Source organism: Loxodonta africana, chromosome 7 (genome assembly GCF_030014295.1).
Source record: "Loxodonta africana isolate mLoxAfr1 chromosome 7, mLoxAfr1.hap2, whole genome shotgun sequence".
NCBI lineage: Eukaryota > Metazoa > Chordata > Mammalia > Proboscidea > Elephantidae > Loxodonta > Loxodonta africana.
In genome coordinates, this window is record NC_087348.1 from 122,305,263 (window position 1) to 122,317,494 (window position 12,232).

General features: G+C 42.2%; 1 protein-coding gene across 1 annotated transcript in view; it reads right to left on the minus strand.

Moving 5' to 3' along the window:
* Positions 1-10,960, minus strand: part of MMP20 (matrix metallopeptidase 20) — a 51,469-nt gene extending 40,509 nt beyond the window's left edge. The window contains exons 1-2 of the mRNA XM_003415602.4: positions 10,820-10,960; positions 3,859-4,106 (exon numbers count right to left, since the gene is read on the minus strand). Coding sequence (XP_003415650.1) covers positions 3,859-4,106; positions 10,820-10,945 — 374 coding nt within the window. The 5' untranslated portion in view covers positions 10,946-10,960. The remainder of the gene's footprint in view (positions 1-3,858; positions 4,107-10,819) is intronic.
* Between the last annotated feature and the right edge of the window lie 1,272 nt (positions 10,961-12,232).

The window sequence follows — 12,232 nt, forward strand, 5'->3', positions numbered from 1 at the left end:
AGTTGATTCTGACTCATAGTGACCCTACAGGACAGCGTAGAACTGCCCCATAGAGTTTCCAAGGAGTGCCTGGTGGATTCAAACTGCCGACCTTTTGGTTAGCAGCTGTAGCACTTAACCACTATGCAACCAGGGTTTCCCTATTCTAATGTGGGTGGTGCAAATTCAACTAGAAACCAACAGCAGTAATCCTGGGATCTAAAAGGGAAGGGATCATGTCTCATAGAACCCCCCGAAACAAACAAACACACACACACACACACAACCTCAAACCCATTACTTTCAGGTCAATTTTAACTCATAGCAACCCTATAGGATGAAGTAGAAGTGCTGTATAAGGTTTCCAAGGAGCACCTGGTGGATTTGAACTGCCAACCTTTTGGTTAGCAGCTGAGTTCTTAACCATTGTGCCACCAGGGTTCCATGTCCCACAGAGACACCAAAAACCAAACTGATTGCTGTCCAGTTGATTCCGACTCAGAGCGACCCTATAAGACAGAGTAGAACCGCCCCATGGGTTTTCCAAGGAGCGCCTGGTAGATTCAAACTGTCGACATTTTGGTTAGCTGCTGAACTCTTAACCACTGCACTGCCAGGGCTCCAGGAAGACCTTTAAGGGACCATCTAATGCTTTTGAAATATGCCAAACCCACTGCATAATACAAATCGGTGATTTACCTTGACTCTGTAGAGTTGGGGCCCTGTTAGGCCTGTGTAGTTAGTACCTTGAAATTCCCTCTCATTAAAGACAAGTCAGCCGTATCTTTGAGCTGACTGCATGTTTGGGTTGGAGAAGACGCAATTGGAGAAAGCAGTAGCACCAGAGAAGAACATTGGGAAAGGTCTACTCAGGCTCTAGAAACTGATAAAGCAACAGTCATAACAGCTAATATTCTCTGAACGCGAACTGTGTGCTGGACACTGTTCTAAGCACTTTTTAGTGTAGTATCTCGTATAATCCTCACAACAACCTTTAAGAAATGGGTAATAATAAAAATTATCTACATTTTATGATTAGTCAGGGTTTCAGCCCAGGTCTGACTCCAAAGCTTACACATTATGTTCTATTTTGTCTTTTTTATTCTCAGCATTACAGGAAGCTATCCTGAGATCCAGTAGCTATATGGATAGAGTACTAAGCCTTTCTTGTTATTGTGTGCCTGTTGAATCAATTTTTAACTCATAGCGACCCCATGAGTAAAACTTCCCCAGTGGGTTTCTGGGCTGTAATCTTTACGGAAGCAGGTTGCCAGATTTTTCTCCTGTGGAGCTGCTAGTTGGGTTTGAACTGCCAACCTTTCAGTTAGCAGCTGAGTGCTTAACCATTGTGCCACGAGGGCTCCTTAAAGTAGCCTCTTGTGCCCTTTTTTGGGAGCCCTGGTGGGCAGAGATTACGAACTATGGCTGCTAACCAAAAGGCCGGCAGTTCAAATCCACCAGACACTCCTTGGAAACCCTATGGGGCAGTTCTACTCTGTCCTGTAGGGTTGCTAGGAGTCCCACTCAGGGATACGGTTTTTTGTTTTTAGTGCCTTTTATTGGAGGGGTCGGGGCGGGACGGGGTGGGGGGGGGGGTTGTTCAGGAACAAGAGCAGATGGGCACTGTGTGTTGAGGAGACTGCCCTTGCCCAGGGGTGGGGTTCTTTAATTTATCACAAGCATACTGTACTTCAAGTTCCAAATTATCCTGATTTTTGATCTTGGTTGTGTATGGTCCCAGCCTGAAATTCTAGGATACAGTTTATTTTCAAAAAACGATGGGAAAAACTCCATGGATTTATATAAAATTTGGTATCTTATAATCACTGCTATGTTCGACTCCTTATGGGGTTTTTCTTTCCCGGGGCTGTTTTTGTAGACGTCGCAGTCTTGAAAGCAATAATTGTGTTCAGAGCGCCACCTGCTGGACGTATAGGCTAACAGCAGGTAACAAGTAGCCTAACAGAATCATCCGGCCTCCCTGTGCCTGACTCCCTCATTTGATCACTTGGCCACCTGGACTCACAGGTTTGCCGGTACAGTTTAGCACCTGGCTCTGTGGAGAAAAAAAGTTCTGATTTGTAGGGCTTCCCGATTTCCATGTTCTGAGTACTCTCTCTATGGATAATTTCAAGCTGTAAGCTTGCCATCACGAAGGGGAAGTTGGAAACAGATGAACAGTAACACACCATTGTATAGTATTGTCTTCCATACAGATAAAATAGGTGTAAATAACCTTATAAAGTGGTAAGTTTCAATTAACCTTTGTTTATGACATTTAATTGTAAGTTTATAAAATTTAACTTGTAGTGAACGCTGTATTTAACAGCCAGCTTATAAAATTCTTAGAAGTTTAACAACTGGCTTACAAAATTCTTGAAAAATTTAAAGATGACTGTTGGTTATGAGATAGCGCAGCGCATCAGTGCTTGGGCTTTTGCAACAGTCCAGCCTTTTCCATCCTTTCCCCACCCCTAGTCATCGTCCAGGTGTGCTCATTCTAAATACAAAACCTGGGCCAGATCCTACCCTGGCTCTCCACCGCCCTGGGATAAAGTCCAGACTCCTTAAGGTCATATTGTAGCTGCCCTCAGATTGCCTCTCCAGCTTCACTTCCCAGCAGCCCCTTCCTGCACCCCCTACTCCTCTTCACACGCTGGTTGCTGCTGAAACACACCAAGCCCCCTCCCTCACTCCTGTTGTTTGCTAGCCCTGTTTTTCTACTTGGAAAACCCCTACCACTTGCAAGGCCTGGGGCAAGGATACAATAGAGGCACGTGGCCAATAGATGCTCCCTTCTCTTCGAACGCCCTTGCCATCCGGCATTTGAGAGGCTCACATATCCATGATCTACCCCTGTTCCACGGGAGGGGTGAATACTCTTGGTTGGCTGGACCTTGGAGGAAGGCCTACAGTGGCCCCAGAACCGGGTCCAGTCTGCTGGGGTAGGGGATCTGACCCTGGGTACCAAGAACATGGGGAGGGCATATATTCTGGTTGGGTGTGTGCCTTGGACGACACAGAGTCCTCGTGCCAGGGGAGGACAAGGTCAGAGGATCCAGAGGATGTCCAGATAGGGGGTTCTCTAGAGTGTGGAGATGGGGGGACTGGGCATAAAGATAGACCGCTCTTACTTATCCTTCAAATCAGACTCGCATGTCACTGCCTGCCCAGCCCGTGGCCTCTCTCCCCAAAGAACTGTGAGTTCCCGGAGGCCAGAGAAGATGATGCAGTCATGTTTATATCCCTCAAATTGAATGCTTACAGCAGGCACTTAAAAAATAATAACTGATTTTTTTGAATGAATGAAAAAAGCTAATTTAATTCATGAATTTTATCCTAACTGAGCAGGTTGTTTTAGGGAAACTGGCTGATAAGTCAGTAAACCAGTTGCCTTTGGGTCGCTGCCAACTCATGGTGACCCCTCGTGGGCTGAGGTAGGATTGTGTTCCATAGGGTTTTCAAAGGCTGATTTTTCAGAATTAGATTGCCAGGACTGTCTTTGGAGGCACCCCTGGGCAGACTCGAATCTCCAATCTGTTGGTTAGCAGCCAAGTGTGTTAACTGCACCACTCAGAGTTGATACCGTCAGGTTATTAATCCTGACTAAATTATTTTTATTTAAAGAAAAATGAGTTGTTTCTAACTGGTAAAATTGTCCCTAATGCCTAATGATGGCTAGTCATTATGATAATCCTGAGATCGTATTTTCTAGTGAATTACCGTTGTCATTGTCTAAAGGTCAGACCGAAAACTTTCTCATGATTGTAATGGGTAATGATTTCATGCAGATCGAAAGGGGTTATTTTTTAAAGAAAAGAAAAAAAAGAGAGAGAGAGGGTGTTTCTCTCTGAATTTGGGAAGACTCGATCTCATTACCTGTATGTCAAAGTATTTTTTTTCCATTTGGGTTCACCTGGGAAGAGGCGATAGTTTGCCACATCAGGAACTCCACAGCGAGGCTTCTTGATCACGTCTATGGTCAACTGGTCTAACTTCCCGGTGACTTTGAGGCCAAAGAATGCTTGCAGCTCCTTTATCTTCTTTACCATGGCATTGCCTCCTCTTGCAACCATCTCACCAATCTGGTGTCCTCCTTCCTTTGTGTAATACTTGTCAAGATATGCCTGAAACGAAAAAGCAGGCTGACATGTCTGTGGCATAGTCTCTGGGAAACACTCTTGCTTGGATAAGAGAGGGGACAATATTCCTGATATATTACAAATGGAATGCAGAGTATTGGATTAAATTGTGCTCCCTCCCCCCCGCTCCTGGAAAAAAAATGTTGAAGTCCTAACCCCTGCACCAGTAAATGTGACCTTGTTTGGGGAAGTAGGGTTTTTTTTTCCCCAGGTGTTATCAGTTAAATTAATGAGGTCCTACTTTTACTATAGTTAAAAAAAAAAATGCTATCAGGAGGGACCAGTCCCTGGAGAAGGTCATTGTGCTTGGTAAAGTAGAGGGTCAATGAAAATGAAGAAGACCCTCAACAAGATGGATTGACACAGTGGCTGTAACAATGGGCTCAAGCGTAACAATGATCATGCGGATGGCGCAGGACTGGCAGTGTTTTGTTTTGTTGTACACAGAGTCTTTACGAGTCAGAAACAACTCAACGGCACCTAACAACAGCTACAGTCAGGTGGGTCCTAATCCTAACCCCTGTGAGTGGCGTTTTATGAAAGAGAAGCATAGGTATGAAAACAGAGTCACACACAGGGGTAGACACTGTATGAAGATACATCTACAAGCAGCAAGGGAATGCCAAGGGCTGCTGGCAGCCACTAGAAGGTAGGAGAGGCACGGAACATGTCCTGTCTCAGAGCCCTCGGAGGGAACTGATATGACTGATACTCTTACCCGGACCTCTAACCTTCTGAACTGTGAGAAAATAAATTTCTGTTCTTTAAAGTCCCCCACTTTTTGGCATTTTGTTTTGCCAGCTCTAGGAAACTAAGACAAGTATATTTTTGAAAAAATTAGGTATATCAGCATAGATAAAGCTTAGAATGGTATACTCCAAATTATTAGCAATGGTTATCTTTGGGTAGTGGAGATTTTAGATTACTTCAATTTTTTCTTTTGGCTCGTCTGCATTTTACAGTTCTATAATGAATGTGTAATTTTGCTTTAATATTTTGCCATCGAAGTTCTTTATCCAATTTACAAAACACAGACTATCCAGTTTCTCTGATAAACCTTACAGGGATCACATTTTCATTGTACATACAAGACCAGGATTTTAAATTCTCGGAGACATTATCTTCCAGCCCCTCATTCTATACTAAGCCAGAGGGTCAACCTAGTTCCCACCTGAGGCTTTTAATCAATTCGGGTGCCTTCAGCACTTCAAGGGGTGGAGGTTGTTTCTATGGGGCAATTTTCCTAGGACAGGCTCTTTGCCCCTTGAAGCAAGTAAAATTAACCATACAGTTTAAGATTTTTGTAAAGGCTTAAAACCCCTAATATATTGTTCAAGGAACCCTGGTGGCACAGTGGTTAAGAGCTCAGCCGCTAACCAACACGTGGGCAATTTGAATCCACCAGCTGCATCCTGGAAACCCTATGGGGCAGTTCTATTCTGCTCTATAGAGTCGCTATGAGTTGATAGGACCGCAACGCGTTTGGTTTGGTTATATTGTTCAAAATACTTTTCTGTGGCTCAGGGCTCGATTAGGGAGAGGCAAATGAAGCAGGGCTGTGCAAGTGAAGGGTCGGAGCCTGGCTTTCAGGAAAATAAGTGCGGCTACAGATTTATGTACATTTTATCATACATATAAAAAAGTTTATGTTTACATATTATGTATGTTATTTATGATATATAAATCATGTATTATTTATTTACATATTACCTATTAACCAAACATTTATATATTATATGAATCATGTATATTATTTATTTACGTATTCTATATTCATATCTTTATATATAAATAATAAAAAAAGTAGAAGCAGACTTAATATTAACAATAGAGGATTTGGTAGATGTTATATATCCATGTGAGGTAATACTAGGTCTCTACTATGGTCACCTTTTTGAAAAATACTTAATGACATGGAATAATGCTCTCAATATAATGGCAATATACTGAGAAAGGCAGAAATCATTATACAGATTATAATCACAATTTCATAAATAAACCAAACCAAGTATTTATACACATATACATATGTGTCTGTATATAAATTTACATGGATATATGTGTATATACATATGTATACATATACATAGGAAACCCTGGTGGCATAGTGATTTAGAGCTTGGCTGCTAACCAAAAGGTCGGCAGTTCGAATCCACCAGGCGCTCCTTGGAAACTCTATGGGGCAGTTCTACTCTGTCCTGTACGGTCGCTATGAATTGGAATTGACTTGACAGCAACAGGTTTGGTTTTTTTTTTTTTTTTTAGTTATGGAAGCATTACAGAGTAAAACCACTCCGTTCGGTTTTCTTGGCTGTAATCTTTATGGAAGCAGATCACCAGACCTTCCTTCCGAGGTGCCACTGGGTATATTCGAACCACCAACCTTTCGGTTAGGAGTAGAGTGCAAACCGTTTGGGTCACCCAGGGACCTCCTATTCTTTCCTCTATCCCAAAGTTTTCTGCAGTGAAAGTGGACTGTCATTGTTGAGGAAAAATAAAACGGAGTAAGAATCACTTGCTTGCAGAGGATGCCCCATTTCCTCCCTGGCCTGCACTTGAGAGGAGCTTACACCTTCCTGGCGGTAAAAACGCATTGCTGTCGAGTCGATTCCGACTCATAGCAACCCTATAGGACAGAGTAGAACTGCCCCACAGGGTTTCCAGGGAGGGGTTGGTGGATTTGAACTGCTGACCTTTTGATCAGCTGCCAAGCTCTTAACCACTGCACCACCAGGGCTCCTTCCTGGTGGCGGTTCCTGGTAAAAGATCCTAGGTGAGATGAAAACCCAAGAGGAGGAAAAGGGAGAGGCGACACAGAAGGCCCTGACCCTGAATCCTGAGTGAGGTGTCTCTGAAGCAAAAGTGTTTGTCTCTGTTTCCCTCTCTGATTGGGCAACCTTAAGTAATCATGTTAAGTTTCTGATCTTTTTTTGTATGATGACACTGATTCTATAAGTCATTCCTGTGTGCTCAGGTTGATGCTGTGACAATGTGATGCGCATGGCCGTGCCTGGACCCTGCTCCTCAGAGCTGTGCTCTGTAAGTAAGACTAGATGTTTCAGATTTTCTGAGACAGTTTTTTTTTTTCATTTAGGTTTATTTAAGCATAATTATTGATCTTTTTTTAAATTGGGATAATGCTAAAATTATATATTAACTTAAGGGGAATTGATGATTTAATTGATGATGGTGGGTTTTTCTAGCCAAGAATATGGATGCTTTTCTATTTGATTTTAATTTTTGGCTATTATAAATAAAGCTACTATAACAATTCTTGTATATGCTTTTGGTGGGCATATGTTTTCTTTTCTCCTGGATATAAACCAAGAGTGAAGTTCCTGGGCTGTAGTTTGGTGTGTGTTTCTGAGACAGTTTTGACTTCAAGTATTTTGTTCTTTTGTTAGGTTATGTGCTATACTCTATATTCTGATTTTGGTTTCACAAATTAAGGCCATGTAAGGAAAGATGCTCATGATATGTTCAGTGTAAAACATGTTTGCAACTAGTATTGCAATATAAACTGTGTTAGTGAACCAAAGTGTTTGTGTATGGTTACAAACACGTAGATATATAGTCATGAACCAGTATAAGGGTGAAGTGAGTGAGGAAGTACCAGAAACTCAGTGATTAAGACAAATAATATTTTAATGCAATATTAAAAAAAATCAAAATTTATGCAAAAAATCCACGATAAACAAAATATCAAACTTTTAAATAAAGACAGGCTCTGACCCTGCCTCACTTGCCTCACTCTAACCCTGGCCTTGAGTCGTAGGAAGTTGTTTCGAAAGACATAGACATTGAAAGCCCTGTGGAGCTCAGTTCTACTCTAGCACACCTGAGGTTGCCATGAGTCAGCCAGCTTGATGGCAACTGATTGGTTGGTTGGTAGACAACATGTTACCATTAAATAAATAAACTAAACACCTGCTTATTCTTTCAAGTGTAGATTATAGTGTCCCTCAGTGTTGGAGGGAGAAGTGTACAGTATTTGGAAACATTGTCTGGTTTTTCCAGGCACAAGAAGTCATTTGTTCTCTCTTAGTGAATGATCTAGAAAGAAGAGAGTTGTACTTGACCTGACCCAGGCTCCCAGATAATCAGCTGGCCCTGGCCTATCTCTGGAACTCATCGAGTACCCCTCTTCCTTCAGTCTCTTCACTCTAGCCACACTCCAAGCTCCTTCCCACTCAAGACCATTGCACTTGCTTTTTCCTCTGTCTGGATTGTCCTGTCCCTAGACCTTACACGACTGGCTCTTTCATATAGTTCAGGTTCCTCTCAGATGTCACTTCCTCAGAGAGGCCTCTCTGGCCTAACCAAAAAAAACCCAGCACTGTCGAATTGATTCCAACTCATAGTGACCCTATAGAACAGAGTAGAACTGCCCCATAGAGTTTCCAAGGAGCACCTGGCAGATTCGAACTGCCAACCCTTTGGTTAGCAGCCATAGCACTTAACCACTACGCCACCAGGGTTTCCTCTCTCTGGACTACTCAGCTGAAAATGTCCCTCACTGTCCCAATCACTCTCTATTATTTTGATTAATTTTTTTTCAGTGTCACTGGTCACTTCCTGAAGTGATCGTGTCTACTTATTGATTGGCTTGTCGATCTCTTCCTCATCCCCATGTAAGCACCAGGAGAACAGAGGCTTTGATTGTTCACTGATGTTTTTCCACTACTTGGAAGGGACCCTGGTTCACAGCACACAGTAGGCATGCTGTTGAATGAGTCAACTGAAGCTGCCTATTTTTCATGTCGCTTTCGTTTGATATTTTGTAAGACTGAGAAATTTGTTATGTATTTCTATAAACTGTAAGGTGGGACATTGATCCTTTCTAGTCACTGGAATCAATGTCAGAGGTATGACCAGATCATTCCAACCTCCTAAAGACTGTTGAGTCCCTGCCTGGAGCTGATGATCAGATCTGCTGGAGGCAGGAGTAGGTGATGTTTGCCAGGTGAAAAGCTTCCTTGCTCCTTGATTTAAGGTCTTTCTGAGAGTGTGTCATAAGGCAGACCAGGGAGTGCTGATTTATTTTGGAGAGGAAGAGATAAGGAATCACTAAAGGTCTCCAACGTACCGAGGCTGCCTCATTCTTCCCAAACACCCCTAGCAAGGATAGGTTCTGGCCTTATTCCTATATAGACTGGTCAGGGGTTGGCTAATATTTGCCTGTCAAGGGTCGGATAGTTAATATTTTCAGCTTAGCAGGCCATACACTAGCTGGAAAGCAGCCATAGACAATACGTAAATGAATGAGCGTGGCTGAGTTTGGACAAAGGACCGTGTTGGCTGACTAGACAAGAATCAGGGTCTCTGGCCACCTCAGATCTATTCTGACTTCAGCCTGGCCTTCTGGTGACGACACAAAACCTCTATAGTTCCTGGGTCACTGAGTGGCATGAGGCTGGGTGGGGGCAAGATACATGTGGGACTAAGAGCCCACATCTAGGTGGCACCAATAAATTACAATCTGGAATCGAATCTAGTATTCTGAGTTATTATGAATTTAGCTCATCTAAAAGTAGGCTCAAGTCAAAGGAAGTTCAATTCAACAGGCCTGTACTGAGCATTCACTGTGCTGGTTATATGCAGGGCTGATATTCAAAATGGCTAGCAGCTGGTGTGATGGGCAACTGACCCATTAGAATGGGCAAGTGCTGTCCACAATCTGCGGGGACATGTGGGTGCGAACTGTAAAACCAGCTCTGAGTGTGACTACTGGACCTGTACACAGGTGTAGTCTGGCAGGTGGGAACGCAACCTTGAGGTCAAGTTGGTAATCACAGACTCTTGGCAGATGGGGCCCTAGAGCAAAAACATCTCAGCCACACGCCTTTCACTAGTGTTGGAAATTCCAAGACTAGAGACCCGACCTTTAGGTTAAAGATCTCCATCTTCCACTCACATGCAAAAACACTTTTGAGTCACTTAGTCTTTGCAAAAATTCTATTAATTTTTTGTATTGGATCCTTTCCAACAGTCAACAGGGGAGAGATTTTAAATGGAAAAAGCAGAAAGTGTAAGCAAAGAAGATAGTTCAGGAATATGCTTTAGAAAGGAAAGCCTAAAATGAGAAGTGGTTAGGCACCCAGGAAAAACTTGGTCTACCTTAAATTTTAAACAAGTTTATCATGAATCCAAGAGTCATTTAAAAAAAATGTAAACCCTGGAAATCTTTTTGTTGTGAACTGCTAGGAAGTGTAGCACTAAATTTACCACCCCCATCTGCTATGCAAATCTTACATTGTATTTTTCTACCCTTATTTTTCTTCCTCCATGATTCCTCAAATACTTCTTTTAAAAATTTTTTGTATTGCATGTATTTTTGTAAGCCATTTCAAACTTGAAAGGGACAAGATACATTTTTTTATGATTCCTCAAATACTTCTTTTAAAAATTTTTTGTATTGCATGTATTTTTGTAAGCCATTTCAAACTTGAAAGGGACAAGATACCTAGATAGACATTTATTCTTTCATTTACTCAGTCATGCAACATGTGTTCACTGGACATCTAATATGCACCAGATGCCGGTCTTAGATGCCATCTATTAGTACATGGAGATAGTATCTATTAGACTTCAGTGGACTTACAAGATGTCTTAGAAAGAGTAACTGATTTTTACTTATTTCCTGTTTTAGCTTTTCCTGGACGGGGGAGGAAGATGGAATTGTGCAAAGATTTACAAACCTGAGCAAGTTGGTAGTTGTTCCTCGAGGTCCTGGAGGTGGCTGCAAATAGGGAGGGGGCTGCAGTGGAAAACTTCAAAGTAGTGATGAAGAGGACAGCGAGACCAGATGCGGGGAGCACCTTCATCTCTTCCCGGTAGCTGAGTAATTATATCAGCCTGGGGGACGGCAGACAGAGCACGTTTGCACTTCGACCTTGAGCTGCTTTTATAGAGTGAAACATGTCTGAGCCCTCAGAGCAAGGATGATTCATGTCTCAAATGGTAATTACACAGCTTATTTCTCTCCCTGATGACGGGGTAACTTAACGGTACACAGGAGTCAGGGAAAGCTTCATTCTTCATGATTTATCAAGTCACAAAGAAGAAAATAAGTCACTTTTAAAGTTAATGAAGTTTATCAGCTACTTACACAAACTAGTGCTCAACGAGATTAATTTAAGCCCAACTCAACTGGAGCATTTGATTAGTCTTAATTTGGGGGCCTTTTCACATTCTGATTGCAGAAGAGGCGAATGATTAGAATAGAAATTAATTTGGTCTGTCAATAATCCTGGGCTCCCGCACACATTCAACCCAATCGCCTATATCTTCTGCATCCTCTTTGACATTTCTTGGTAACGAAGGCTGTTTATAATGATGGTTCTGAGACACGTAAGATCCTGAATCATCATGGAAACCTTACATTACAATGTGCTGACTTAGGCGGAAAGTGAACTGATACCGGTGAGGAAGATTTTGAATGAATTAATACAAGATTTCCCTAGTTAACCAAAACATTATCCAGAATTCCCCCTTCCCTGACCACTCTGGTTCACAGGGGTCATATTTTTTTTTTCCTGGTTCCAATTAAGATGGATTTGGATCTAGAGATAGCATAGAGAAATGGCCTTGGGTAGTGGGAAAAGCACTTTGGAGTCGGACAAAGTGAGGTCAAGTTTTGGTTGAGATACTTCCGAGCTGTGTGACCTAGGGTAAGCTATTTAACCCCTGTGAACATCAGTTTCATTATCTGCAGATGACTGACAACATGCTAGTGGACCGCAAGCACCGCAGTGGTAGAGGGGTGGTACAGCATACAGCTTGATGTCTGCTGACACCACCTTGGCGTCCATTAGACTTGAGTTCAAATCTTGGTTCTGACACCTGTTCGTATATATGACTTTGGGCAGGTTCCTTAACCTCTCTAAGCTATGATGCTTTCACCTGTAAAATATGGGAAAAGATACCTACTTTGTAGGATTGTTATAAAGAAGTAAATCAGGTCATAACAAAGCCTTTGGTAGAGTGGTCAGTAGACATTAGTTCTTACAAAATAATGTCTGGTTTGTCTTTTAATTTTGGTGTCAGGCACCTGGTAGGCTTTTAGCAAATGTTTTTTGAAAGTGAATGGATGACTAGATCAATGCTTCTCA